Below are 27,880 nucleotides of genomic sequence, written 5' to 3'. Positions count from 1 at the left end.
TCAACTGATACTTTTGCTTTACTTCTTCTTGTGGGCATCACTTCTTCTAAAAGCCTTCCTAACGCCTAAGGCTGGTTAGGCACACCCCAGCTGTCCTTAGCATTCCATACCTACTTCATCTTAGCCTTTAGGTGTTCCTCTCATTCGTAATTGCTTGCTTGTCTTTACACTGGAAGTTCCTAGAAGACAGTGAGCCTGCCTTGTCACCACTATACCCCTACTGGTTCGGACAGTGATAAGCACAGTGGACAGTCAACCAATGCTGGTGGAATACAGTATCAGGTGTGCACTGCTTGCACACCCTTTTACTTAACCATACCTAGAACTTAAAACACTACACCTAACCAACCATGTCACCAGTCATACAGTCCTTTAACGTAGAAGCGATTTCTTATTTTCTACCATATAGCCTATGGAAGGAATAGTCTGAATACAAATACACCACATTTTGTAAAATGCAAGTGACCTTAAGGAAGATTAACTCGACTGCTATGTTTTAGAAAGAATTTTAAAAGATTACATTGAGGAAAATTCTTAACACATAGTGAAAAGAGACAATAAAAGGAGGTTTTTTTTATTCAAAGGTAAAACTGCATATGTATATTTGTTTACAACCATTCTTGTGAAATACTTTTTAAAAAAATACGACCAACTTCTTTGCAAATAGCAGACACATACCTCAACTATGATGACCTAATTTTTGGTGGATAATGTACATGATTAGGCAGAAATAGGCAAGCTCACACTGGTAGATTAACTATCGAATTCTCAGTTAAAACTCCGTTTGTGACCCCCGCTTCTTGATCGATTTCTATTCCCGCTTCGTCTTCTACCATCTTGTCGACTTCCCGAGCGACTCCCTTGTCGACTCTGTCTACCTGACCGGCCACTGGATCGACCACCTGACCGGCCTGACCGGCCCGACCGGCCACTTGACCAGCCACTCCTCTGTCTAGAATTAGAGGATGTGTTTCCATCATAATATTCTTCAATTTCAGGTAACTTGACTGGCACTGTGAGTATCCAGTCTGAATCATGCCACTCTGCCTGTTGGGGGAATTGATAGGATTAAAATACATGCAAAATAGAAACCATAAGCAAGCCCATAAGTATAGAAGACTTTTATCATATCTACTATCTATCAGCTAAAACCCATCTATCTATTCAAAGTATGTGGAACAAAATTGAAAACGAAGAAAAAAAATATTCAAAACACATTCACAAAAGTCCCTAAAATATTCTTTCAGGAGAAACTCTCAGGCTTATTTTGAGACTCAATTCATACTCAGTTTACATATTCTGAAACAGAGCACTGGTTTCTCTGCATAAAACAAATAAGTAGTGCATTGCTTTCAGCAGGTATATTGACAGAAACAAGAACAGAGAGCTGATGATGGAGATTAAAAACCTGTCAACACCAGCGGGGGACTGGAAAAATGTAGCCCACTGGGAACATTCACTGTCAGGTAAACAACTCAACACAAATCAGCAGCTCATAAAAGCATCACAGTGTCATATCCTGCTCCATTAACCGTTCCTCATTGTGATCATGAGTTACCAAGGAAATTTAATATTAAAATGCCTTGTTGGTAAGAGTGAGCAGAGACAAACACCCACACACACCTCTGGTGGCAATACATGACCAAAGCCTTAAGAAATGTGCAAAACTTTGTGCCAAGCAGTCATCAAATAAACTCAAAGGGGTGGCCTCAGTTGGTTAGAGCGCAAGCTCTGAACAACAGGGTTGCCGGTTCAATTCCCGCATGGGATGATGGGCTGCGTCCCCTATAACTAAAGATTGAAAACGGCAACTGGACTTGGAGCTGAGCTGCGCCCTCCACAACTAGATTGAAGAGCAACGACTTGGAGCTGATGGGCCCTGGAGAAACACACTGTTCCCCAATATTCCCCAATAAAATTTATTAAAAAACCTCAAAGAAATAAATATGGCAATGTATAAAGAGTTAGCTATACCAACATTCAGGGCTGACCTATTTATATAATAGTATATTACTGGAAATAATCTAAATGTCAGAAAACAGGACATTGATTAAGTTGGCCACCCATATGGCCAAATGCCAGGGAGCCATTAAAAATAAGTAACCCGGGTAGGGGGTGGGAGATGAAGGTAAGGGGGATCAAATATATGGTGATGGAAGGAGAACTGACTCTGGGTGATGAACACACAATGGGATTTATAGATGATGTAATACAGAATTGTACACCTGAAATCTATGTAATTTTACTAACAATTGTCACCCCAATAAATTTAATTTTAAAAAAAAAGTAACCCTATATAGTTGACACAGAAATGTATTCACAATATAGTGTGAGTTTTTTAAGACTTAAAAAACAATAATCTCCTTGTTTCAAATTATGTATATTAAATAAGAAAAATATTTTTTAAAAGCAAGAAGGGAGATCTTATAGATTAAAAGAGACTTAAGAAACATCAAATTACAATGTATGAACCTTATAGAGCTTATATTTAACTACAATAGGGGAAATTTAAACACAAGCTAGATAATATTATGGAATTATTATTTTGGGAAGTTGATTACAGTATTATGATTGTTTTTAAAAAGTTTCCTTAATATTTATGGAAATATCTATGGTTGAAATGATAGAATGCCCAAAATTTGTTTCAAAAGTGTAATATGGGAGAGTGGGGAAGTGGATGTAAGTAGACACGAAAAAAAATTGGCCATGAGTTGATTGATAATTGTTGAAGCTAAGTGATGGGAACATGAGGATTTATTGTGCAATTCTATGTTTCTGTTTGAAGTTATAACAAAAATGTTTTAAATTACGATGGAAATTAGATATTTTTATATTAAGGAATTGTTCATTGACTTAGACATGATAATGATATTGTGACTGATTTTTTATAATCCCTATCTTTTAGAGAAACATATTCAACTATTTAACAGATAAAGTTTTAAAAATACCTGTAACCTTTCTGACTCGGTTGTGGGAACATCAAAGCAAACACCCTAAAAGCAAAATGAAAACATATTTATTTAGATGCAGATGAGTTAATTTCTTATTAATACATTAATCCTTGCTGGTAATCTTGTATTAGCTAAAAAAAGGTTAGGTATATCCCAGGACACACCTTATAGGATTAAAACAACTAGTATATAACACATGACTGAGCAGCTGCTTATTATGTTTTCTTAATCTGAAAAATAACTAAACACAGTATCTAATAAGAAAATACTACACTAAGAATCTAGAGTGTTCTCTAGAAAAATTTTTATAGACACTATAATGTTCTTCCATGTCTCTTGTAAAATGATCCATCTAATAAATTCCTTTAAAAATTTAGTGCCAGAAAGTTTCTCTCCTGAAGAGCTGCAATGCTTATCAGATGAGAATAATGTAACCCAAGATGTTTCCTCTTTGGTCGTGGCTGCCAAGAAGTTGAAAGTTAATTAAATACTCAAGTGTAGCAACTAATTTAGCCTAAGGATCGGTTATATTTTTCCTCCTCCTCCACATTTTTTTCTGAATGTGTCTATTTGTCTCATACTTGCCACAAATCTTTTTTGAAGGTAAGTAATATTAAACTTTGAGAGAGGTCATTATTTCCAATAAACAATCAAATTAATAAATTCTAGGCCAAAATGAACCTCTATAGTAAAGTTAAGCAAATATAACACCTTTTCTTAAAACCATTAGAAGAAATCAGTCACTAAGATTACAGACGATTTTAACTTTGCTATTTCGTAAATGTATTAAAGTACTTAATTCACTTCATTATCCTCATTAACAGCCAATAGCAGACCACTCAAAAACAGTATTGTGTATTATCTAAATAATAGAGTTGTTTAGATGTTGTGATGCTAAGTTACTTAGAGAACAAACACACACAACCACACATAACAAGTATACAAGGGCAGAAACTTATATATTAATAATGTGGGTATTAGATAGTCAAACTAAGCAAAATAACTTACAGCTTTTTAGAGGAATGGGTTATTTATATAACTCCCTAAAAATTTACAAGTGGAAACAAATTAACACACGGAGAAAACAATATTATTCATCCCATTAAACTTCAAAAAAAAAGAGAAAGAACAAAACCTATTAGTCTTTATAAACATTCACGGTAGTTGATTAAAAAGTTTTTTACTTATCTAGAAAAGCCTACCATATTTCCTTTTAGGAGGCACATTCTGGTAATTTGGGAGACAGAATTACTACTCAGCTTTCTGTTAAGCTCTTTCCAAGCACAGCTGACATCCGGTATTTCTTCTGGGCTTTCCAGAGTCATGGTCACAAACCCCTTAAGGAATAAAAGTGACATTATGGTTGGGGAAAAAAGCAGCAGGACAATGAAGTTCTAATTCTATAGACCTTCATGCCGATACCGTGCACTTAGGAACCCACAGTGCAGCATGACTGCTAAAAAAGAAAACTTCTTTTTTAATAGAAAACTAGTGTTTATAGATCACTAAAACTACCATTTTTATATGCATTGCTGTAAAGACTACATTTAATTCTAACCATCATGCTTTAAGAGATAATTAAACTAGAGCATCAGAGAAAAAGATAAGGCAGTGAAGAATTAAGGAAGTCAATTGTGAAAGAGTCCAAGTTAGCTTGGAGTAGAAAAACAAACGTCTTTAAACTTAAAAAAATAGACGTTTTTAAACTTTTGAGGGACAGTTACATAAGCAAAAATTACTTGTTTTGTATGACTTCACTGGACAGCAAAAACATCAACGTAAAGATATATGGAGGCATTCATCTAACAAGTATTTATTGAGTGCCCCCTATGTATGTGCCAGAGACTCTACTAAGTGCTAGAGATTCAGCAGTAAGTAATCCTTCCTCTCCTGGAGATTACATTCTAGTGTGTGTGGGGATGGGGTGGGGTGGGCTGGGGGGTAGGATGAGGTAGACAGTAAACAAGCAAATACATAGAATGTCAGACAGTAATAAGCATAATGAAGAAAAATAAGGCAGGGTAAAGGAACAGAGAGTAAAGGAAGGGTAAGCTATTTTAGGCAGGGTGTCAAGAAAGACCTCTGATACGGCGATATTTAAGAAGAGACCTAAATGAAATGAAGGAAGAAGCCGCGTTGTTCTTAAAAGGGAAGTACATTTGAAACAGTGCAAGTAAGTACAATGGCCTTGTGCAGCAGTGGGTTATGTTTGAGTAACAGCAGGTAGGTTAGGGCAGCTAAACAAGCAAGGGGAGAGTGGTAAGAGACGGGGCTAAAGAGGTAGCAAGGGGAAAACACTGTAGTAGATTCATGGTAAAGATTTAAGATTTGGTTTAACCCATGAGAGCAATTTCAAACCACTAACACTGTTTCTAAGATATTTTAATCAGAGGTCAGATGACCCATCTGCCAAAGAGGGATTCTTTTATTAGGTAAGGGTTGGGACTAAATGACCTCTTAGGTACTTCTTAGCTCTAAAGGTCTATCTTAATATTTTCTTTAAGTATTTGGTGGGTTATTAGGGATAGGATATTTGCTCAGTGCTAAAGTATCACCCCACAGACTACTTACTATTTAAAGACAGTAAACTATATATACCTTTACAATGGGAATATAGGGCAGTTTCCATCTTAACAAGCGATCAAACTAAGCACTACTAGTACTGGAACAATCTGCAGTATATGCCTCCTGATGTGATGCAGAATGAAGTACATCATATCACCTAAAAAGTATTCTTGCCAAAACGGTTTAACCTGAATATAAAATCAAGCTTTCACATTACTTCCAGTTTATAGGAAAGACTGAATAAAGGCAAAAGTTAAATGTGTGAAGCGAAAGCCAGACAAACCCAGAAGGTGAGATATTCTAGACTCTTATCTATACAACTGATCTAGAATCTTCAAAAAAATCAATAAAGATGGGAAAACATTTCCAGATTAAATAAAACACATAACAAACAATTGTAACATATAAACTTTAATTTTTAAAGAAGATATATATGGGGGAGGGAGGGAGGAGAAGGATAGTGTGGAGTGAGGGAGGGGAAAAGAAGTGAGGCAGAAAGGGAGAGACTGAGTTTGACACATTAAGTCACTCTCAGCAAAATGACATTTGGCTAAACCATTAACACCTGCCAAGTGGAAAACATCAGATGACCCAGTTGCACTCATTTACGCTACACCTGCCCTGTCCCTTTTGTTCCCCTCTCCCAGCAACTCTCTCACAATCACATTCTCTACCCAGACATCATAGCTCTTTTTGATGAGTCCCCTCACCCAGTGACTCCCCTCACTTATACCATGGTCAGTAATAAATCTTTGAACTACTTGAAACCAATGGCTCTGATGTGGTTTGTTTTGACATCTGATACCGACCTAGCAGGGGGGCCAGGTCAGATGATGTTACACACACAGCACCCCCTCCACATATCCAGCAATCCTCACTTTGCATGGTACTATGGCAACTTACAAAATGAAGAATACGTTCTGGTATGCGAGTTTCAGTTAACATACTGCTGTGCAGTGAAGGTGTGCTGTATTTCTCTCCAGATAGAGATATGTATGGTTCGATTTTAATCTTAAGCACATACTATTTTCTCACAGATTTCTACCTTGTCAGAGGTGATCAAAGATCGTGGTTCGAAGTTCGATGCACCAGAGATGTGGGCTAATGCAGCAGCCAGTGCATCCACTGCCCCTTTCTCTTCTATTAGTTTCTGAGCTGATGGTCGGAAAAAATCAACAGCGGCATAAGAAACAGAAGCCAGAGACCTATGGTTTAAAAACAGCAAATTTTCTTGGTCAAGACAAAGGGAAAAAATTAAACATAAGAGAATGAATGGGAAAAGAAAGAGCAACGTTTTTGTATTTTAATATAACTAAATTTCTGCTGGTAAAACTGGTGATTAAAATTTCTGATATTTGAACTAGGCGAGCTTAAAGATGCACAGCCTAATACAAAAGAAAAAATTATTCAGCAAGGTCAGAAAGCATACCTGATGGCATCCATGCTTTTAGATTTAACTAAATCCATTGTAGAAGGAACACCTACACGTTTAAAAGTAATTCCCTGAAAATGAAAGAATTATATTAAAGAAAAATGGAAGTCTTTACAATTAATTCCTAAATTAATATAGTTTGTTGAATTTCCACTTCGTGGACTTAAAGATTTCCAAGCCCTAGCAGATCAAAAAATCTGCTTTTTCTAATAAATCACTAATTACAAAATATAGAAAGAGAAAAAAGATTTTTGAATTGCCCCTTAGTTAAAATCATGAAATTTCACTTGCAAAATAAAACTGATCCAAAAAAAGGAAAATGATGCTATTTATATCTATCAAATTTTTATTACCCTATCTCATTTACAAAGAAATATTGTATAAAAACACATCATAAAATGGGAAAAAATGTAAAATACCACAAAAAATCCAGACCACAAAAAATGCACAATTTCTTACAGATACTGACTATTGTACCATTGCTCAATATAATTTTAAGTATTACACCAAGACAATGTCACAGTCATGCATTTACAATGCTGGCCTAAGAGGTACTAAGTCACAATGCACTTCTGAGTTTAGTATCAAGGGAGAAATTCACGGGGAAAATGAGAAAGTCAGCTCTTCTGTCTTCACAATAAAAGCTGTATTAAAACAAAGTTGCAGCTAATATAAACTTAGCTCTCCACATGCTTCACATCCAAATGCAGCTTAAATTGAGAAAAGTTATAAAGATCTATTTGTGAGAACAAACATAAAAAGAACTCTTTTCTAAGGCACGATTTCGATAATAAGCCTGAAATAATTTAACTCTACTTGACTTACTGCTTTTTGTTCCACATATCTTAGTTGACCTCTTTCCCTTGGTTGATAAAAGCAGATGCAAATCCCTGTCCGGCCTGCTCTACCTGTGCGTCCAGAGCGATGAATGTAGGACTCCACATCCTAAAAATACAAGAGGCGATACTTTAAGTTACACAGACATTCCACATTCCAGCATCAAAATAATAAAGCTAATAACAAAACTACTACCATCAATAATAATAATATTTTTAATTCAATCCTGTTGCTCTTTTCAACATCCCAAAGAATTTTTATGGAGAACTTTGGGAAAAGGGGCATATGATTTAAAAGCTTTTTATCTAGAACTCTTTATATGGCAACTTTTTATAACTCCCTTGCATGAATTCATGCTTTAAATCCATATAATGAAGGTAGTAATTTGCAAAGGCAATGGATTCCGATCAATTTAACACCACTAACACACTAACAACAAATGGCTAAGAGCAAGAACAGATTAACATATTTTTCATATCCAAAGCAATATCTTATAAATAAAACGGCAGTTTATACAACTGCTCTTCTTTTCCCCAAATCAAATCTCGTTTCCTACCTGTGGAGGAGAACTCTGAATCACCAGGTCAACCTCAGGAATGTCCAAACCACGGGCAGCCACATTGGTTGCCACCAAAACTTTAAAACTACCTTCTCTGAAGCCTTTCAGTGTGATTTCTCTTTGTGACTGTGCGATGTCCCCATGTAAACACTGGGCATTCTATTTGAAAAAAGGGAAAAATAAGTGTACAGCTCATATTTACAATTGATAGCATCCTAACACCATAGTCTGCGTTCTCTGTTGTTGTTTTTTAATCTTATTTTCTGATAATTATAACACATGCTTACTGTTCAAAACAGTCAAACATTACAGAAAATATTTAACATAAAATGGAAAAGCTTACCCTTAGTATCAGCCCCCTAATAATTCACTGCTAACAGTTTGGTGAATAACAGTTTCTTTTTTCATTTTTTTCTTGTTTTTCTAGATATTTAAAAAAACAGCAACACACACTTCTCACCTATACTAGGTTGGTGCAAAAGTAATTGCAGTTTTTCTAATTATTTTTAACCTTTTAAACCACAATTACTTTTGCACCAACCTAATAACACATAATTTTATGTATTTACTTATAAAAATGGGAGCATACTATGCATGTACTGTTTTGTAACCTGTTTTATAAATTATCTTAGCCATTTTTCCACATCTATAGATATAACTACTTAATTTTTTTAAAACTAGGATTTCTTCATAGGATGCAGTATTACTTACTTTAGCAATCTCTTACTGATGAACATTTGGGTTGTATTCAAATGTTCACCATCAGAAACAATGCTAAAGTGAACAACACTGTGTTTGTATCTGTGGACCCGTCTGTATACGTATATTTCAGTAGGACATATATCTGTAAGTTGAATTTCTGGGTCCAAATTATGAACATTTACCATTTTAATAGGCATTACAAAACTATATTCTAAAAGAGGTTGTGCCCATTTACTTCTATGAGTAATTAATCATTCCCTACCTACCCTATTATGAATCATTATATCCTTGTGTGTCTAACAGGCAAAAATGATTTCCCAATGTTGTTTTAATTTACATTTCTGTAACTTTTAGTGAAGTTGAATCTACTTATACTATTTATGTATTTATCTTCCTTTTGTGCTGAAAATAATGTACGTAGTATTATAAATAAATATCCTAGGATTACTGGCCAGCATTAAAATTTTAAAGTTTCCAACAGTGTCTAAACTTTTGAATCTAAGACTAATGCAGTCAACTCTGAGTTAATTTACTGAGTACTTTCTGTACAGCAGGCACTATGCCAGGTTCTGGAACAATCATAAAGAAACAGCCCTGAAACACAAGTTGATCAGCATTTTCAATACAGTATTTTCAATATGTGCTGTAACCAGGGGCAGGGTGCTATAGGAATACCTAGGACAGGAACCTATCTCATCTGAGGGGAAGGTAGCACTGAAGCTGAGACCTGACACATAATAAGGAACTAGTAGTAAGGAGCAGAAGGCTAGGCAGAAAAAATATATATATATTAATACATAGTGTGTCTGGGGAACTACAAATATTCGAGTATGGCTAAAACATAGAATAAAAAGGAGAAGTGGTGAAAGATGAGGCTGGAAAAGAATATGAATTTTATCCTGAGGACAACATGGAACAGTTGAATGATATAAAAAGATTATCATGAACATGTTTGCATTATAGAAGGATCACTCTGGCTACAATGTATAGACTGTTAGAAAAGGGCAAGGCAAAAGTGGAAATTCAAAACAGGTATCAGTGGCCTCACCAAGGCAGAGGCAATGACCAGCTATTCAGTCAACAAATATTTAGTAATCTACAACATGTTGGGAACTAGGGATAAAATGGAAAACAAAAATAAGACTGCCTCTGTCCTTATGGTCTTTATACTCTGGCCAGGAACATCAATCAAATAATTAGACACACAAATAAATTTAGCCAACAAGTGTAATGGTTAATGCAAGAGTCTAAGAGGCGAAGAGAATTTATAAAAGGGTAACCTAACCTACTCTAGGGCAAGGAAAAAGTCCCTGAAAAGTGGTGCTCTGGACTGATATCTGAAGGATGAGTAGGAGTTGCCTAGGCAAGGTAAACTATACAAGTTCAAAAGCCCTGAGGTGAGAAGAAACATGGCATGTATGGAGAGGGTGCAGAAATGAGGAGAAAGTATAAGATGAGGCTGGAGAGGTAAATAGAGGCTAGGCCATAAATAAATTCAAGAGCTACTTGTAGGTGAAACTGGGAGGACTTGGTGAAGGGAGTGGAAATAAGTATAAGGGAAAGACACATATTATACATGAATCCCAGATTTTGAGTATCTGCAAAAGTAGTAGGATATGGGCCATTTTAAACTATAGGAGATAGAATCCAAAAACACTTTGTGGTTAACTAAATGGCAAATGGTAAGGAAGAAAAGTCAGGGGCGATAGATTTCTGGCTTAGGCTATGGGTAGATGTATCATTTGACAATAGGGGATGTCAGAGACACAGTGCTTACGGGAGTGTAGAAGGGAATTAATTCAATTTTAGGTACATAATGGGTTAAGGTGTCTGCAGCCAGTAGAATAAACACAGGTCTAGACTCTGGAGACAGAGCTAACCTGGAAAATAATGAAGATTATACTTCTATAATTCTAAACTTATTGGCTGCTTACTTGCTATAAGAAAAGCAATGTACTAAATGTTTTAAATAAATGATTTCACTTACCTTAAAAGTGTAAAAAATTTGTTTTTAAATATCACTTTTTAAAAAGGAAACATGGGCACAGAAACATAAAGTGACTTGCTCAACATTATACAGCTAGTAAGTAACACAACCGGGATTTAAACCCTGATCTGACTCCAAAGTCTGCTATTAATCAGTATGCTCAGGAAGAACATACTGGGTGAGAAGAAAGAAGTTCAGAAGTTAGAACTCAGAAATACCAATATTTGAAGCACAGCAAAAACACAAAGAGATCTCAACAAAACTGGGAAAGATTAGCCAGAGGACAAGGAAGAAAACCTGTGCAATATCATGGAAGCCAAATTAAATGTCTCAAGAAAGAAAACATCCTATTACTTTTTTTTAGTCATAAGCAAACATACTTTAAATAAGATGGACAGTTTTTCATAGTGAATTCTTCAAATTCACTTAAAAAATTTGATACACTTATTTATTTTTACTTGATAACTAGTCATAAGGGGCACATAATACATTCATGAAACCAGTGATGGTTACTAGGTCTGTAACTTATGAATAAATTTTTTCCAAAAGTTTGTGTGTGAGTGTGTGTGTGTGTGTATGCACGTTTAATTGTTTAGAATTAAGAAAGTATTTTTCTGGTAAAAATTAACCTGAAGGGCCGGTCCAGTGGCCCAGGTGGTTGGAGCACCCAGCTCCTAACGCCAAGATCGCAGGTTCAATTCTCACATGGGCCAGTGAGTTGCGCCCTCTACAGCTAAGATGGTGAACAACAGCTCAGGGCTGCCCTGAGCAGCCGCAGGTTGGCGTGGGCTGCTGTGAGTGGCCAACAGTTAACTGGCAACCAACTGCCTTAGCCAGTGGAGCGCAAGGCTCATAATACCAGCATGGGCCAGGGAACTGTGTGCTACACAACTAGACTGAGAAACAACGGCTTGAACTGGAGTGGGGGGCGAGAAGCGGAAAAAAGGGGGGGGGAACTAACCTGAAGAAAATAATTAAAATTAAAAAATAAAAATAAACTAATCATTAAAGTTCCTTCGTTACCCATAAAATCCCGTATCACCTATAATGACGTGCAACTACTAATTTTTACCTAAATACCAAACCAGCGGAGGAGAAATTGCATTACTCCCAATCACAGAAACTGATTATCATCCAATAAGGGGAATTCTCACCCAGCCTTTGCAGCAAGGCAATTCCTGCCTCTGAGATAAAACAATAGCTTCTGCAAGACAGCTGCTGCTGAGTGTTCTAAAGCAATGACAGGAAAGGTAAATCAACTACCTTCCAACACTATTCAGTCTGTCTATACTGGACACAAAGCTACAGCTCTACAATTAGTTAAAATAACCCTGGTGAAGGTGGTGACAGCATTGTCTTTGAATCTCCAGTTCCCACATAAAAACAAACAGCAAAACAAGGATAACGAAATTAAAAATCCATAGACAATATCTATGACAAAACTAAGTGATAAGGTATTTTCATGATTTCCAAAACATGAGCAGGTAGAGACAAGACCTGTATGTATGGGGGGAATTTACTGGTCCTAAGAACAGATGCTTCCTGGAAAGTATAATGGGCCAATTTGAGAATAGCAACTAAAACCAGAAGAGTTTTTTTGCACATTCTAGGGTGATTGTGAGGAGCCAGAGGTACATTCTGAAAGCGGATGGGGCAGCCGGGACCCTATAAGAACTTTCAAAACAAGCCAATGCATCCTTGCCATGACAAAGTCCCACAGTAAGGAGAAACTGTTGGACCTAGAATCCAAACTAAGGATGCCAGAGATCTTAAAAGCAAAAAAGAGAGAGAGAGAGAGAGAGAGAGAGAGAGAGAGAGAGAGAGAGAGAGAAGATCCAGATAAAAGTGAAGGAAAAGAAAACCAGAGCTCACAAAGTGGGAGGCCTTTTTTAAAAAAATACCTTTATTTACATATAATTTACAGATTGGATTCTTGAGCTCTAACAAAAATTATAGGAAAAGCAGCTCTACAGCTATGAAGCAGAAAACTACTCTGACCCATACCTCCCCATCGAAAGTTCAGAAAGATTAACTACATCTAAAAATGAACAAAAGAAAAGGTCACGGTTAAATCCCATGAAATAATTAGAAGAGGATAAAAAAGAATGAGCAGAACAGTACCCCCACAAATAATGAAAGAGCTCTAGAAAGGCATTCACACAAAACAGATGAAACGTATAGCATATTTCTGAATGAGTTAAAAGAAAATTTTAAAATGATATATGCAAGAACAAGAAATAGCAAAATGAGAAAAATTAAGAAATGAAGTGAAATGAGTCAAAAAAGAAGTAGCAATAAAAGATACTTTTCACAAATAAAGACTATACTGGAAGGAACAGAAGCTTGAGTAAAACACAATAGATGATGCCTAAAAAATCGGAAATCCTGAAACTTGAAGAAAAAGATGAAAAGGATTTTAGATAAAGTGACAAAGGAGGAAAAAAGAGCCAACATACATATAACAAGAGTCCCTAAAGAAAAACCCCAAAGCAATCAGACAAACCAAATAACAAAAAATTGTAACTCAAGAAAATTTGGCTGAAATTAGAAATATATTTGAAACTACAATTTGAACATGTACACTGTACCCAGAAAAAATGACCAAGAACACCACCAAAATATATTCTAGTATAACTACTGATTTTTAAAGAAAAAGTCTTTTGCATTCAAGCAAAAGACCAAATCACTTATATGGAAAAAAAAATCAGACTGGCATCAGACATTTTATACCACGCTTTATTCCAAAAACAATAGAAAAACATATTTATGATATTGAAGGAAAGAAATGTGAACCAAGAATTTTATATCCAGCCAAAATGATTTTCAGGTATAAAGTAACAAGCTATTATCAACAGGTAATATTGTTTTCACGAGCCTATCCTCAGGAATCTACTAGATGACAAGTCACAGACAACAAAAATGATTAAAGAGACCATGACATAAAGACTGATGGAATTGTTATCAACCGATGTTAACATCACAAAAAGAGGAAAAACTAGACATTATATACCTCCTGAAGGAAGTACACCTCTTATGAAATACTTTTGTTCTAAATAAATAACCAAATCTGAATTTTCAGGAAATACAGAAAACAGAGGAACATGTTAAATGGTATCATAGGGAAGCAATACTCTAGATTCTGGAAACTTAGTTTCCAACAACTATAAGCAAAAAATAGAAAGAGGAATCTATACATTAAACAGATTTAGTGAAATCACGCAACGTATGAATCTTATTTGGATCCAGTCAAGAAAAAAAAAACTGTAAAATGAAAAACAAAGCATTTATGAGGCAATTAAGAATCTGAACACTAACTGATATTTCAAGATATTAATTACTGTTACGTTTTTTAAATGCAATTAAGTATTGAGGGTTTTTTTAAAAAAATCCTTTTCTTTTAGAGACACATACCCAAATATTTATGGACGTAATAATGTTATCTATGGTTTGCATCAAAATAATTCAGAAGCAGGAAGTGAGTGGGAATTTAGGTGAAATAATTGTTGCAGCTGGAGAATGAATACATAGGGATTCATTACACTGTAGACTTTTGTTTATGTTCGAAATTTTCTACAAAAAGTTAAAAGACAAAAAGACATATATGGACTTAGTATTCTGATCCATTTATTCAAGAAATATTTGTGATTCATTTTATAACACAATTCTAAAATAGAAACTCACTTTGTTTCAACCTCTATATTTTCAAGATCACATTTGCAGAATCTTGAAAAACTTGAGGAGAATGGATAGAATTCCATCCTGACTTAACAGATCATGAGAGGCTGGTTCTAATTTCTTTGTGAATTAGACTCAATTCTAAAAATGACTATCAAACCTGGCCCACAAAGGACAGTGTGATTTTTGTTGTTGTTGTTGAGTGATCCATCCCTATAGTCTCAATTAGTGAAAGCATCAAAAACGACTTACCTGTTTTATGTGTGGATTCATGGCCATTTCAGTTACATTCTTTTTGGTCTCACAGAAAATAATAGCCCTCCCTTCAGACCCACTGTAGACTTGAAGGACATCTCCAATAACTGCTGGCCTCTGAGACCAATGGCACTGGATGGCCAAATGCTTTGAGAAAAAAAAAGCCAAATATCTGTTTCATTAAAATTAGTAAAAAAGATTTCCCTGTACATTTTTTCTATCTGTTCAAGAATTGGCCTTCTTGGGAGACAACAAGACAATGATTCTCCTCAACCCCATTTAAAAACAATCTACAAATGGTCATCAATAGGTGAAAGGATAAACAAATTGTAGTGTATACAATGGAATACTATTCAGTAACTAAAAGGAACCAACTGAGAAAAGGGAAAGAGAGACAGAGGGGAACCAACACTGATACATGCAACAATATGGATGAATCTCAAAACATATACTGGGTGAATGAAGCCTTACTGAAAAAGAGTACACGTAGTATGATTCCATTTGTATGAAGTTAGAAAACAGGCATAACTAATCTATGATGGAAAAACTCAGAACAGTGGTTGCCTCTGGATGGGCGAGTGACTAGGCAGAAACATGAAAGAACTTTCTGGCATGATGGTAGTATTCTGTATTTTGATAGGGGTTTGAGTTATGCAATGTATGAACTGGTCAAAATTAAGAGAATATACACTTCAAAGTTTGTATGTTTTACATATAAATCTTATTTTAAAAATTGTAAATATTATATGGATGAAATTCAAAAACATTATGCTAAGTGAAAGAAGCCTGACACAAAGAAGTCACGTATTATATTATTACATTTATGTGAAATATCCAGAAGAGGTAAATCCAGAGACAAAAAGCAGATTGGCAGGGACTAGGGGAAGTGGGGAATGGGGAGGGAGTAACTACTAAATGGTTGCAGGGTTTCCTTTTGGGGTGATAAAGTGTTTTGGAAGTGGTTGTACAACACTGTGAATGTACTACACGACACTGAATTGTACACGTCACAAGATTAATTTTAGTTATGTGAATTTTACCTCAATAAAAAAACTTGTAAATATTGAATTATAGTTAAAGATATGCACGTTAAAATATTTACAGGGAAATATACTGATTTCTGCAATTTGAAATGCATCAAAAAATAAAATTGATATAGTGATGGGTAGATAGATGATAAAGCAAATATGTACACGTTAAAATATTTACAGGGAAGTATACTGATTTCTGCAATTTGAAATGTATCAAAAAATAAAATTGATGCAGGGATGGGTAGATGGATGATAAAGCAAATATAGTAAAATGTTAATGGTAGAATCTAGCTGGCAGGTATATGGGTAGTCACTGTAAAATTCAACTTTTTGGTGTGCCTGAAAATTTTCATGATAAAAAAACTTATAATGCACATTTTAAATCTATGCATTTTAACATATACCTCAATAAAATTTTTTTAAATGTAACATCAATTATAGAACATCTGGAAAACAGAGGAAAGCACAAGAAAACTAAGAATCATTTGTATCACCTACAACAAGGTCTCATTTCTTTCCCCACTCTCAAAAAAACAAATAAACCCCACACCCAAAAAAACACTGAATCTGATCAGGCCTCGCAATCTAACTATTAAGTCACAGGAAAATGAAGGCAGAGGAGCATGTTAAATTAACACCACAAGGTTGTAAGTCAGCAAAATTGGGACTGTCAGAAACTTGTAAGACAAATGATCATTCTTTTCAACAAAATAGTGCAAGGGAAAAAAGGGAACCTATAGATTATAAAAGATTTAAAACAGTGGCAATGTAAGGATTTTATTTAGATCCAGATTCTAACGTATTATTTAAAAAAAGACAACTAGGGTAATGTGGACACTATATTATTTAATACTGTTAAAGAATTACTGTTTTTTTTCTGTGATAATAACTTTGTGGTTTTCTTTTTTTTTTTTAAGAGCCCTTATCCTTTTAAAAATATATAAAATTACATGAGATGAAACGATGACTAGAGTGCTTAAAATGTAGGGATGAAGAACATATGGGGGCATAGAAAAGATCATTCTTGAAGCCTGATGATGGTCACATCAGATCCCTTATATTATTCACTTTTTGTGTGTTTTAAAATATCCTTAATAAATCTTTTTCACTGATACATTTTATATTCTTATTGTAAAACTTTCAGCCATTACAGAATATATAAAGCTTCCTTTGACCATCCTATACTATAAAAGTCCTCTTTCCTAGAAGTAATCATTATTATTAGTTTGATGATTATCCTTCCAACCTATCTCTGTACATTTACATAAATACCCAAAGAATCCATAACATTTTTATGTATTTTTTAAAAAATAGTATGAGTCTGTATATATTTTATAATTTGGTTTCTATCACTCAAATTCATTCTTTTTAACCATTATACTGTGTTTACAAATTATACTATTGTTCATTTAGCCTATTTTTATCTACATACACATATATGTACATCTGCTAAATGGAAAAGTTATATATGTGGTACATACCTGACTGTCATAAATCATACAAATATTATCTTTAATTCTTTTTTAAAAAACCATACTGTTAGTTTAAATTTTTATAAAGTCAAAATTATCAATCTTTTTCTTTATAGTATATTCTTTAGACTTTACGTTTAGAAAAGCCTTCTCTTTCCTGAAATCAAATTAGCTGTTTATCTGCATCTGCTTTAAGTGATTTTATGCCTTAAGTTTTTCAATCTTTTGGGAATTTTTTTGCTATAGGGTATGAGATGAGGATCTAACTTTTTTCACCTAAGCTTTAACAAATATCCCAGCGCTATTCTTTTTGAATTGATATGAACCGCCTCCTTTGTCACATTCTACAGACTTTGTCTCTATGGCTGCTTGGTTATCTCCTGTTAGGACTTGCCTGTTCACATACTTTTCCCCCTATTTATTCTGCTCCTCAGTCTCAGACTATAGACATACATACGTATCATATTGAGCAATAAAAAGATATTTGGCCTGAATTAGTATGCAAAACTTAAGTTTAGCTTCAACAAATTTCAAAATACCAACTAAAAGTTAAAAATCTATCATGCTAGAAAGCTACTTACTTCCACAGTAGTTGCAGCCTTTTGAGTCATTTTTCCAACAAGGTCAACCTGTTCATATCTAGATTTCATGTATTTTTTTGCAACTTTGTATACCCACTGCGGGCAAGTAGCAGAAAAAAGTAAAGTCTGAGGATTGTCTTCAGAATCTTAAATAAACAAAAAGAATTCAAACACTTTCTTAATACCCCATGGTGTAGTGAGCTCTTATAAACCCCCCAAATGTCAAAGAAATAATGAAAAATTCAAAACATGGAGTCAATTTTGAACAAACTTCACTGCAATTATTAAAAATTTCAACTTTCAGAACTGGGGGGAAATATGAAGAAAACTGAATCCAGAAGGAAGGTAAGAATTTAAGAACGAACAATGAGCAAAGACATCAGTAAAACGAATTACTAAATCTAAATACTGACTATAAAAAAATAATACATGGAAGAAAGCAAAGAAAATAGTTAAAGTATGCTATTATACTTCCTTGTTCAGGAAGAAAACAGATACAATTTTGTTAGAACACTGGAGACAATGTAATAAAAATTATGAAATAAAATATTCATAAACTTTTAGATAAGAGAATAATTGTTAATGTATTTATTTTGAATTAGGATATACCAGTTTTGTAGGATTCATGGATAATATCTTCAACTTGTTCAGCAAAACCTAAATCTAACATTTGATCCACTTCATCAAGCACAACATGGCGCAGTTTAGAAAGATCTAATCGGCCGCTCTGCAGGTGGTCTTTGATACGACCAGGGGTCCCAACCAAGATGTCAATACCATTTCGAATATGATTAACTGTGAGAGGAGAGAAATATCAGTAATATGTAAATCAAATATACCTTTTTCTATTATTTCTTTAGATTTAAGTAGCAAAGAGATCTTTGCGCTGCTATCACACATATTTACTCACTTTGGCTTTGATACGATGTTCCACCATAAAAACACGCCACACTGAGTTTCCTAGTTATATCTTTGAAGTCTTTGGCTACTTGGTTTGCCAGTTCCCTTGTAGGAGCCAAAACAAGTACCTGAACAAGAGGTTTAAAAAACAAAAAGATACTTTTCTAAAGATGTCTAAATTCAAATTGAAAAGACTTTTTTTTAAAGGTGCATTTAAAACTAGGAATTTCAATATTAATGACACAGTATTTAAAAACAGAACACAACTAATAAGGACAAGAAGAATAGCTTCTACTTATTATATCCTGCCTTACATTCTTCAGATCTCTTTTCAAAACTCACTTTCTCAATGAGCTTCCTGACCCTCTTTTCATACCCTTTCACCCCTGCTTAACTGTTTCTTTTTGGCACTTATACCATATAAGGTATTTATATTTTACTTATGTGCTTATTGTCTGTCTTACCCACTAAAATGTAAGATCAACGAAGGCAGGGATTTATGTTAGTCTGAGTTACTGTATTCCTTGCACTTCAAACAGTACCTGGCACAGAAGCGATACTCAAAAACTGCTTGTTGAATGAATGAGTGAATGCTCACCGCGTGCCAGGCACTAGTGCTTTACATGAATTATCTAATTGGATCCCAACAAAAACCCTAAAAGATGGCATTACTATTGTAACTTTATAAATGAGGAACCTGAGTCTTTGAGAAGTTAAGAATCTCCCCAAGATTAAACAGCTAGAAATGGTGATGCTGGAATCTCAAGTAATGTCCCTCTACGTAGCATAAGAGCCTTTTAAGGCAATGTTGGGACTGTGTCCTATTTCTGTTACTTTCAGTCTTTCCTAATTTCACCTAAGAAGTAGAATTCTCTGAAAAAGATCTGTTCTGTTGGCCAGCCTGATCCAAGACTATTGTAACTTAATTATATCCACATATGTGAATTTACTTTCATGCTGTAATACCATTTAATAGTCTCAAAGAACAAATTACTTTTAGTCACATAGCTTTTCAAACTATGATAATTTTCTTCTTCTTTACTTTTATGAATTTCTAAAGGTCAAATTTTAGGCTACAATTTCCCTAGGTCCTCTCTGGTCTTTACTGCTTATAAATTAAGACAGATTTCCAGTACCCCAATAACATAGGGACCAACAATATCATTTCTATAATCTCATCTTAAAAATTCAAGCAGTGAAATAAATATTATCTGCTGAATGACCAAATAAATGAATACCTCTTTAGCAAATTCATTGGTTAAAAGCAAAGGTCATGACTGAAAAAAAGAAAGAGGTCACTAAATATACTAATTGCAAATGCTCCTAAAATTAGATATTCTAGCTTCATAATATACAGTTATCAAAGATGTCTATGGATCTATACATATTACACTCATGTGCAATAACTACTTCACTTTAGCTTTACTTGAGATTTTTTTTATGTTAAAAATCAACAAATTTTTGCTTTAGGAGTCAAACTTTTACTTTATGCCACAGGAGTAACTTTTCTATCTTGGAGGTACCTGAACTTAAGACCAGTATACTCTTTCTTTCTCTTTCCATTGGAGTAACGTTTAAACCTTTTACTCCCTATAATGGTTACCTTTGGTGAGCGGCTTTTTTTAATTGTCTCTTGATTTCTTTGGAGTCTTTCAATCAAGGGGATGGCAAAAGAGAAAGTCTTTCCTGTTCCTGTCCGTGCTTGAGCAATTAAATCTTTTCCTTCATATACAGGATCAAAGGTCTTAACTTGAATAGGAAAGAGATACGTTACCCCTCGACCTGTAAAATGAGATTTCATTGAAATATTTAAGACTAACATTAGGGAAAAATATATTTATTTGAAAATGATAATCCTGATTCCTCAACATATGCCTAAAGATGTACCACCTAGTGACATTTACAGTTATTCCTACCCCAAAGAAGAATTATTTTTAAAAATTGGTCTGAACTTTTGACAGATACATATAATTATTTTGAGTTAAAAACAGGTCAGAATACCAAAAAGGTGATGTAGAAATAACTGCAATTAAAGTAGAGCTATTTCTCTATGCTTTCTATATTCTCCTTTTGGTCAGAAAAAGCAAAGTTTTACAAAATCTGGTTTTTAGATTTAGATTTTCAACTGCATATCCATTAAAATTCATGGTACCTTTCAGAAGCTTTATAGTCTCTTCAGAAATAGGGAAATTGGAGAAGGCTCCTTCTTTCTGTTCACGTGTTAGGGTCTGCCAAAATGAAATCAAAGTTCTAACTTATATAGTTTATATTTGACTTGGTATTTAGAATCTTTTACTCATTTACTGTTTTTAGTTTTACTAAAGAAGCTAACAAACCAACTTTAAGCTAGCACTTGCAAAAATTGTATAGATTAACTTACAAGATAAATTAGTGGGAAATTCTTTTAATTTCAAAAGTATCCCTTTAAATTGCAAGCTTACTTAATACATTTTCTCATAACACACTTAAAAAACGATCAAGTCACACAAAACTCCCTTTAGAAATGCATCTACCACATAAATTAAAATATATTTCCATTTGACTGAGATATTACAAAAGAGCTATTTAATAATCTAAATATTCACAGGTACAAATAATATTAATTACAAGGATTAACACCAGCCTATAAAATAGCCCTAAAAGAAATTATACAATGAGGAAAGTAAACTGTTTCCAAAAATGAAAATTAAAAAGTTGTTCTATGGCTCTAAAAAGCACTTTTTAGGTCACTAATACAAAGAAAAGTTCCTGAAAGCTTGAAAATTTCTTTTAACATATACACAGATTAGCATAACATCATTTAACATCTATTGAAAGCTTTACATACCAGTCAATATGTATATAAAACAAAGACAATATAACTACCCATAAACTTTATTATTGGTATGTTTTTAAAAAAGTAGCTCTAGAACCACATATAATAGCAATTTTCAAATAGGGAATCAGATAAAAATCATACTATCAAACTCAAATTGTAAGCCATTTAAGTAAATCTCAATCTTTTTAAGATTAAAGGGAAGAAAATTTAATTACAAAATACATTTTCATTAAACATTTTAGAAGCCACATATAAACAGAAAGAAATAAAAAATTATATATAATCCAGTCAGCCAAAGCCACATTTGAAACAGACACTCCCACAATCCTTACTCTAGGCACATATAAATTTTTTAAAGTAAAAATAAGACAATACTGTATATGCTGTTTTGTAATCTTTTGTTCATCTAATAAGATACACTGAATGCCTTTCTAACATTCTTCTCTGACCTTTAGGATAGATGTATGCTACTGCACGGATATAGTATATTTTGTTAAACCAACTGCCTACTACCAGACATTTAGGATGTTTACATTTTTTTGCTATTATCAACAATGTCACTGTGATAAGAGTACTTATTCATATATCCCTGCACATCTCTCATGATAAATTTCTAGAAGTAGAATTCCCGAACCCTAACATAATCTAAACAAAATTAGAAACAGTTAAGCCTACACAGAGCATTGTACCATGCAAAATCCCAACAGAGCAAGAGTAAGCAAGAGCAACCTGTACATTCTGCTCTTAGTGATACAGATCTGTAAGGCCTTATTTAGATCAACTCTCTAATATATACGCTTCCTGATCAATATATTCCTGATCACAAATTTAAAACCCACTATATTGTAAGGCAAGGATTCAATCTTTTTCCAAAGCTCCCCAAAGGTTACACATAAAATTGAACTCAAATGTATTTAAATTATCAGCAAGTACCAGATTTAAAAAACAAAGAATTATTAATTACTAAGAATTATTAAAAATATCAAAGTTGTTTCTTTCTGAGGACCCAAGTAATTTACTGCCAATTGATAATACCTAGAAAAGTCTACAAACTCTGCTAACGGAAAACTGCAAAAACAAACTGAACAAATTCTGTGCATGAAAATATCTGCTCTAGCAGGTACTGGCAAAAGAAATGCAGATTCTATACTAAGCATGTGTTTCTAACTTCCCAAAAAATACTCAGGAGAAAAGATTTCTTCAGATCATTTTTATGTATCATTTCTTTCTTTAAAATGCAAACAGCTTTAAGATCAAGTTATATAATAAGACTTAAAGATCATTTAAAGTTGCCATTGTTATAGGAGCAGAAAAAGCAGAAGGCAAAATACAGTCAAGAGGAAGTCAGAAGTCAATTCATGAGTACTGGTAGGGACTGAAACAACCATAAGAAATGCAAGTTAGGTGACCAACAACTTGGAAAAACTGTTTAAGAACCCAATGGACAGGAAAGGTTTAAATCTGACCACCTCACTCCTCTGCCTCAAGAAAAGGCAATACCTTAAACGGAACAGGGACAAAGGGAAAAAAGCTCAGGTTTTGGCTGTACAGACTCCCTGGTCCAACTGAGAGTATTGGACACTAAGCAGGAAATATTATAGAATCAATTCTAATTAGTCTTAAAAAGAATCAAATTAGCCTATATTTTTGGATAATGTCAAATGCAAAACAAAAAGTATCCATACCTCCTCTAGCTTATTATCACTTGATTTATGGGTAGAACTATCTAAGGATGACACTCGCTTTGATTTTTTTTCATATTCATGAATATCTCCATTTGACAGGTCTTTTCTTCTTGACTTATGAGATTTAGTAAATTCATCTGAAAGTCTATTACATCCTTCTTCAGTGTCTCCATTTAGCTTCTCTTTCATTTTAGCTTTTTTGGACTTGGGAGCATCCAGGTCCTCGGCAACACCATTTTCTCTTGTTTCTGATTTGTCATCTGAGTCACAATGGTGCCTTGACTTCCTTCTATCACTCTGTGAAAAAACAAAGAAGCAGTGACAAGAGGGTCACAAGCTCTCCTCTAAGAAAAGTTAGAGCGTGACTCCCCAACCAGCAAAGCTAAATCTATCATTATCTTGAAAAATTACCTGGTTAGAAATCCAGACTGGTTGCTAATGCCAAGCCTTAGCCTCACCTATGGCTTTCTTTCTCATCCCATCTCTTACATTCTTAAGACTTGGCCACTAGCCCTCACTAATCCCATTAGATTTAAGGAAAAATTAAAACAGCGCCTTTTCAGAAGAATGAGATTTATAAATTAAACAAACAAAAACTTCAAATATCTCCAAAAGAAAAAAAATACAGTATTTATTGAGTACCTACCCAGCATTGTGTAATGTGTTTTTGGCTTACCTTGTTTAAATCTTCATAACAACCCTATAAGGGAAGTACAGGTCCATAATCCCTTATCCGAAATTCCGATATCCATAAAGCTCTGAAAACCGAAAGTTTTTTTGTAACTTATTTGGAGAAAAAACCTTACCTGACCTGAACTCATCTGGTGGCTAAATTTGACTTGAATGAATGTGAGGATATTTATAATCTTTATTATACTTAGTACAAATATTCACATTTAATAAGGTATTTGATTCTAAGTTGGGGGTCCCAAACCCTACTGGGGTGTCACCCTTCTAAAAATCCCCAGAATTCTAAATTCCAAAACACATCTAGCCCCAGGGATTTTGGATAAGGGATAGCGAACCTGTATTACCTTTACCATTTTATAGATGAGGTTCTTAGAGGTAAGTAACTTGCCCAAGACCACATGTGGGATTTCCTGCAAGCGGAAGTGCCAAAAATCAAGCCCCGTTTGACTTGTAAGCCCATTCTCTTTTCACATCATGCTTCCTCTCTGAACTTTGATAAGTATAATAACAGGTTAAGGAAAAACAAACCAAATAAAACTATATAATTCATGCAAAACTCCAAATAAAACTACATAATTCATGTAAAACTCCATGGAAGGACAAGTATATTAATCCTGGGAAATTTGAAAAAAGTTTTTTACATTTAGTTAACAGAACTTTATTTTTTTTTAAAAAGGACTATTCTGATGAGGTGGCTGGTTAGCTCAGTTGGTCAGAGCATAGAGCTAGTAACATCAACGTTGCTGGTTCGATCCCCACACGGGCCACTGTAAGGGGCACCCTCCTTAAAAAAAGAAAGAAAAAAAAAAGGACTATTCTGCAACTTTTAGTTTTAAAATGCCAAACTGGTAGCCAGTGTTTTAATATTTGCAAACAGACAAGAAAAGATTTAGAAATTCAGCACCTCAGAATTATGTGGTCAAGTGTTCAAAATAAATTAGATAGTAGTGATTAGTGACTGTAAAAATTACCACCACCAAAAATTTCAGCATGATTTACACGATTTTTACGGAGTACCTTCACATACGATTTTCTCCATAAAATAGGAGTTGCAGTGAAAACTGATTAACATACTTGTATGTGAAAATGCTTTGTAAACAGTAGAGCTTTACATTAACACAGGTTATAGTCATATATTACACCATTTGATCTTTAGTTAACTAAAGTTGCCCACATTTCCCCAAACCAATAGGTTCTATAGAACAACAAGGTTATTTACAGAGCCAGCCTTGGGGTTTGAATTGTTCCTGGGCCCTGCACTTCAGAGAGATGAAGCAAAGTAAAGTGAGGCCTCTAGGTCCAAGCCCAGCAATATCGCAAGGTGATGAGATATGTTGTTCTATGTCAGGTACACAGTGCTTACCACTCTCCATTCCTTGGCTCCCACAACACTATATTCCCTCCTTATCTGCTTACCTCTACCTTCAGTGGTTCCCCTTACTCCTCTTTCTGTGGATGCTCCTTAGGTCTCTATACACTTTCATACCAGTTTCACAGCTACATCATACACTACCAGGCTTCCTTCCTCACCTGCAATCCAGTTCTGAGAACCCAAGGCCCAGCTCCGTATCTCAACATCTCCCAAACCAAAGTTATCTTCATTTCAATGCCAGATCACTATCCCAATATTCTATTTCTATTAGTACTCCAATCTGTTTCCAAATTGTTAGTTATCTTTCATAAAGGAAAATCAACAAATACTTCTGGAGAATCTACAATATGAAAGCCAGCAACTTACAAAAATACCGTGAAATGTAATGATGGAAAAACATCTGATCATTTCCCTCAAGAATCTTTGGGAAATATTTGGGAAAGGTACACATGGAAAAATGAGCTGACTTTACAATGAAGCGGATAATAAATGCCAATCGAATGTCAGCACTGGAACAAGACTTCAAAGGGGAACGAGATTACGTGTACACTGGAGTGGTTAGAACAGACAGACACTAAACCTTAACAGATGGATAGGATTTGAATGTAAAGGGAGAAACAACTATTTCAGGAGGAGCCAAAATTAAAATAACTGCTAGATGATTCCACTCACATGAGGCATCTAGAGTAACCAAATTCAGAGAGACAGAAAGTAGAATGGTGGTTGCCAGGGACTGAAGAGACTGGGCAACGTGAAGTTCATCTAATGGGCATAAAGTTTATTTGGGAGGGTGAAGTTCTGGAGATGAATGGTGGTGATGGCTGCAGAACAATGTAAATGTACTTAATACTGCAAAACAGTCCACTGTAAAATGGTTAAAATGGTAAATTTTATGTTGTGTATATTTTACCACACACAAAAAATAATTGCTTGGCTAGAATAGCAAGTTTACCTTGGTGATAAGGTTGGAAGGATAGATTCTGCTCTGTGAGGCTATGCAGATTTTCATTCTTTGTCGAATGTCAGCCTTGGAATAACGCTTACCATCCTCAGCTGTTTTCCCCAAGTTTCTTTCTTTTCAGGGGTGGAGTGGGAAGTCTCTACAACTCTACAGGTTTCTGGAGAGCAGGGGCTTATTTAAACCCGTTGGTGCCCCGCAAAGAAAGAGTCTGGCACAAATTAGGTTCAATAAATACTTGTGAACTGAATGAAAACACTAACAGTAAAGGCTATTAATAATACAACCCACACGATCTCCACCACAGCCAAAACCTGGCAACGCTGGCTGTGACACTTTTCCTTAAGTCTCTATAGACTAGTTACCGAGGTTTGTGAACCTAAGATCGCTCTCCCCAAGATTCTGGCACACAGGTCAGGGTGACGGAGAAGTAACACATACTTAAAGCAATCAGTTTTCTTAATCATTTTTTAGGATGGCTAACAAGAACCAAATGACAGGCCTCACTGCTTAAGTTAGAAGAGGAAAGAAAGGACAGACTCCGCGTCGGTGGGACCTTGAGTCTGCGCATCTCGTAGGCGCCGACGGTAAGGGCTGAGGGACTACGGGCGCCGGGCCAGAGCCCAGGGCCGCCCTTCTCCAGGTTGAGGGCGTGGAGGCAGGAATGGTCCCGGAGCACCCACCGGGGGCCGAGGGCGGCGCGGGGGTAGGCCCTCAGATGCTCTGGCCCGGTGGTGACAGGCCATCAGGGACCGCTCCCCTCCCCACCCAGCCGGCGCAGCCCAAAAGGAGGCGCGGCCCATCCTCAGCGCACCTTTTGCCTCTCCTTCCTCTCGCTCTCGGTGTCCTCCAAAGGTGCCTCCAGCTCCATTATGTCCCCCCAGAGAAGTTTTCCAGGCATCATTCGTCGCAACCGCCTCCCTCTGGGCAAGGTGGCCACAACCACCTACGGCTAGCAAGACAAGCGACAGCGTGAAAGGAAGCGGGGGCAGGGCGGCGCCCAGCCAAAGCCGTACGTCACTTCCCGGACACGCACCGCACGACGGGGGAGAAAATAATGCCGGACTCGGTTTAAACTCTTCCCTTGCGACCAAATCTCCAGCCAATGACTGTGAGAGATCTCGATTTGCCCACCCTTGTTCTAAAGTGATTGGCTTCGAAACTAAAACCCTGGTCAATCTCCAGAAAGAACGCGCGAACTGATTAGCATAAAATGGTTGGGGAGGATTGGGTGTTCTTTCCGCTCTTTGCCTCCCTTCCCCCACTCGGAACAGTCCTCTCCGGAGACGCCTCGGGGCTTCCCGGCTTAAGTGCTGGGACTACGAAGCCCCTCCAAGGCGGCGGAGAGGGGCTCGCGCGCGTGCGCGGCGAACTGGCACGGGGACAGGCCGGTGCGGGGCCGGGGGAGAG

General features: G+C 35.5%; 1 protein-coding gene across 2 annotated transcripts; it reads right to left on the bottom strand.

Annotated features, from left to right (window-relative positions):
* Positions 1–545: 545 nt before the first annotated feature.
* On the bottom strand, positions 546–27,545 carry DDX50 (DExD-box helicase 50). Of its 2 annotated transcripts, XM_019731730.3 has the most exons (16): positions 27,285–27,441; positions 24,127–24,208; positions 23,451–23,747; positions 21,100–21,175; positions 20,551–20,729; positions 18,958–19,075; positions 18,657–18,842; positions 18,048–18,193; positions 14,961–15,110; positions 8,342–8,503; positions 7,774–7,893; positions 6,946–7,019; positions 6,562–6,721; positions 4,154–4,288; positions 2,949–2,993; positions 546–1,047 (listed from the first exon to the last, which is right to left on the bottom strand). In XM_019731730.3, the coding sequence occupies exons 3-16, from the start codon at positions 23,637–23,639 to the stop codon at positions 769–771; spliced, it is 2,019 nt and encodes a 672-aa protein (XP_019587289.1). In that variant the 5' UTR covers positions 23,640–23,747; positions 24,127–24,208; positions 27,285–27,441; the 3' UTR covers positions 546–768. The 2 variants fall into 2 exon arrangements, with proteins under 2 accessions (XP_019587289.1, XP_019587287.1); XM_019731728.3 differs by lacking the exon at positions 24,127–24,208 and having other exon boundaries at positions 27,285–27,545.
* Between the last annotated feature and the right edge of the window lie 335 nt (positions 27,546–27,880).

Source organism: Rhinolophus sinicus, chromosome 15 (assembly GCF_057876585.1).
Source record: "Rhinolophus sinicus isolate RSI-liver-muscle chromosome 15, RSI-T2T, whole genome shotgun sequence".
In the NCBI taxonomy this organism is placed as follows: domain Eukaryota; kingdom Metazoa; phylum Chordata; class Mammalia; order Chiroptera; family Rhinolophidae; genus Rhinolophus; species Rhinolophus sinicus.
This window is presented reverse-complemented; position numbering and strand designations above follow the sequence as displayed.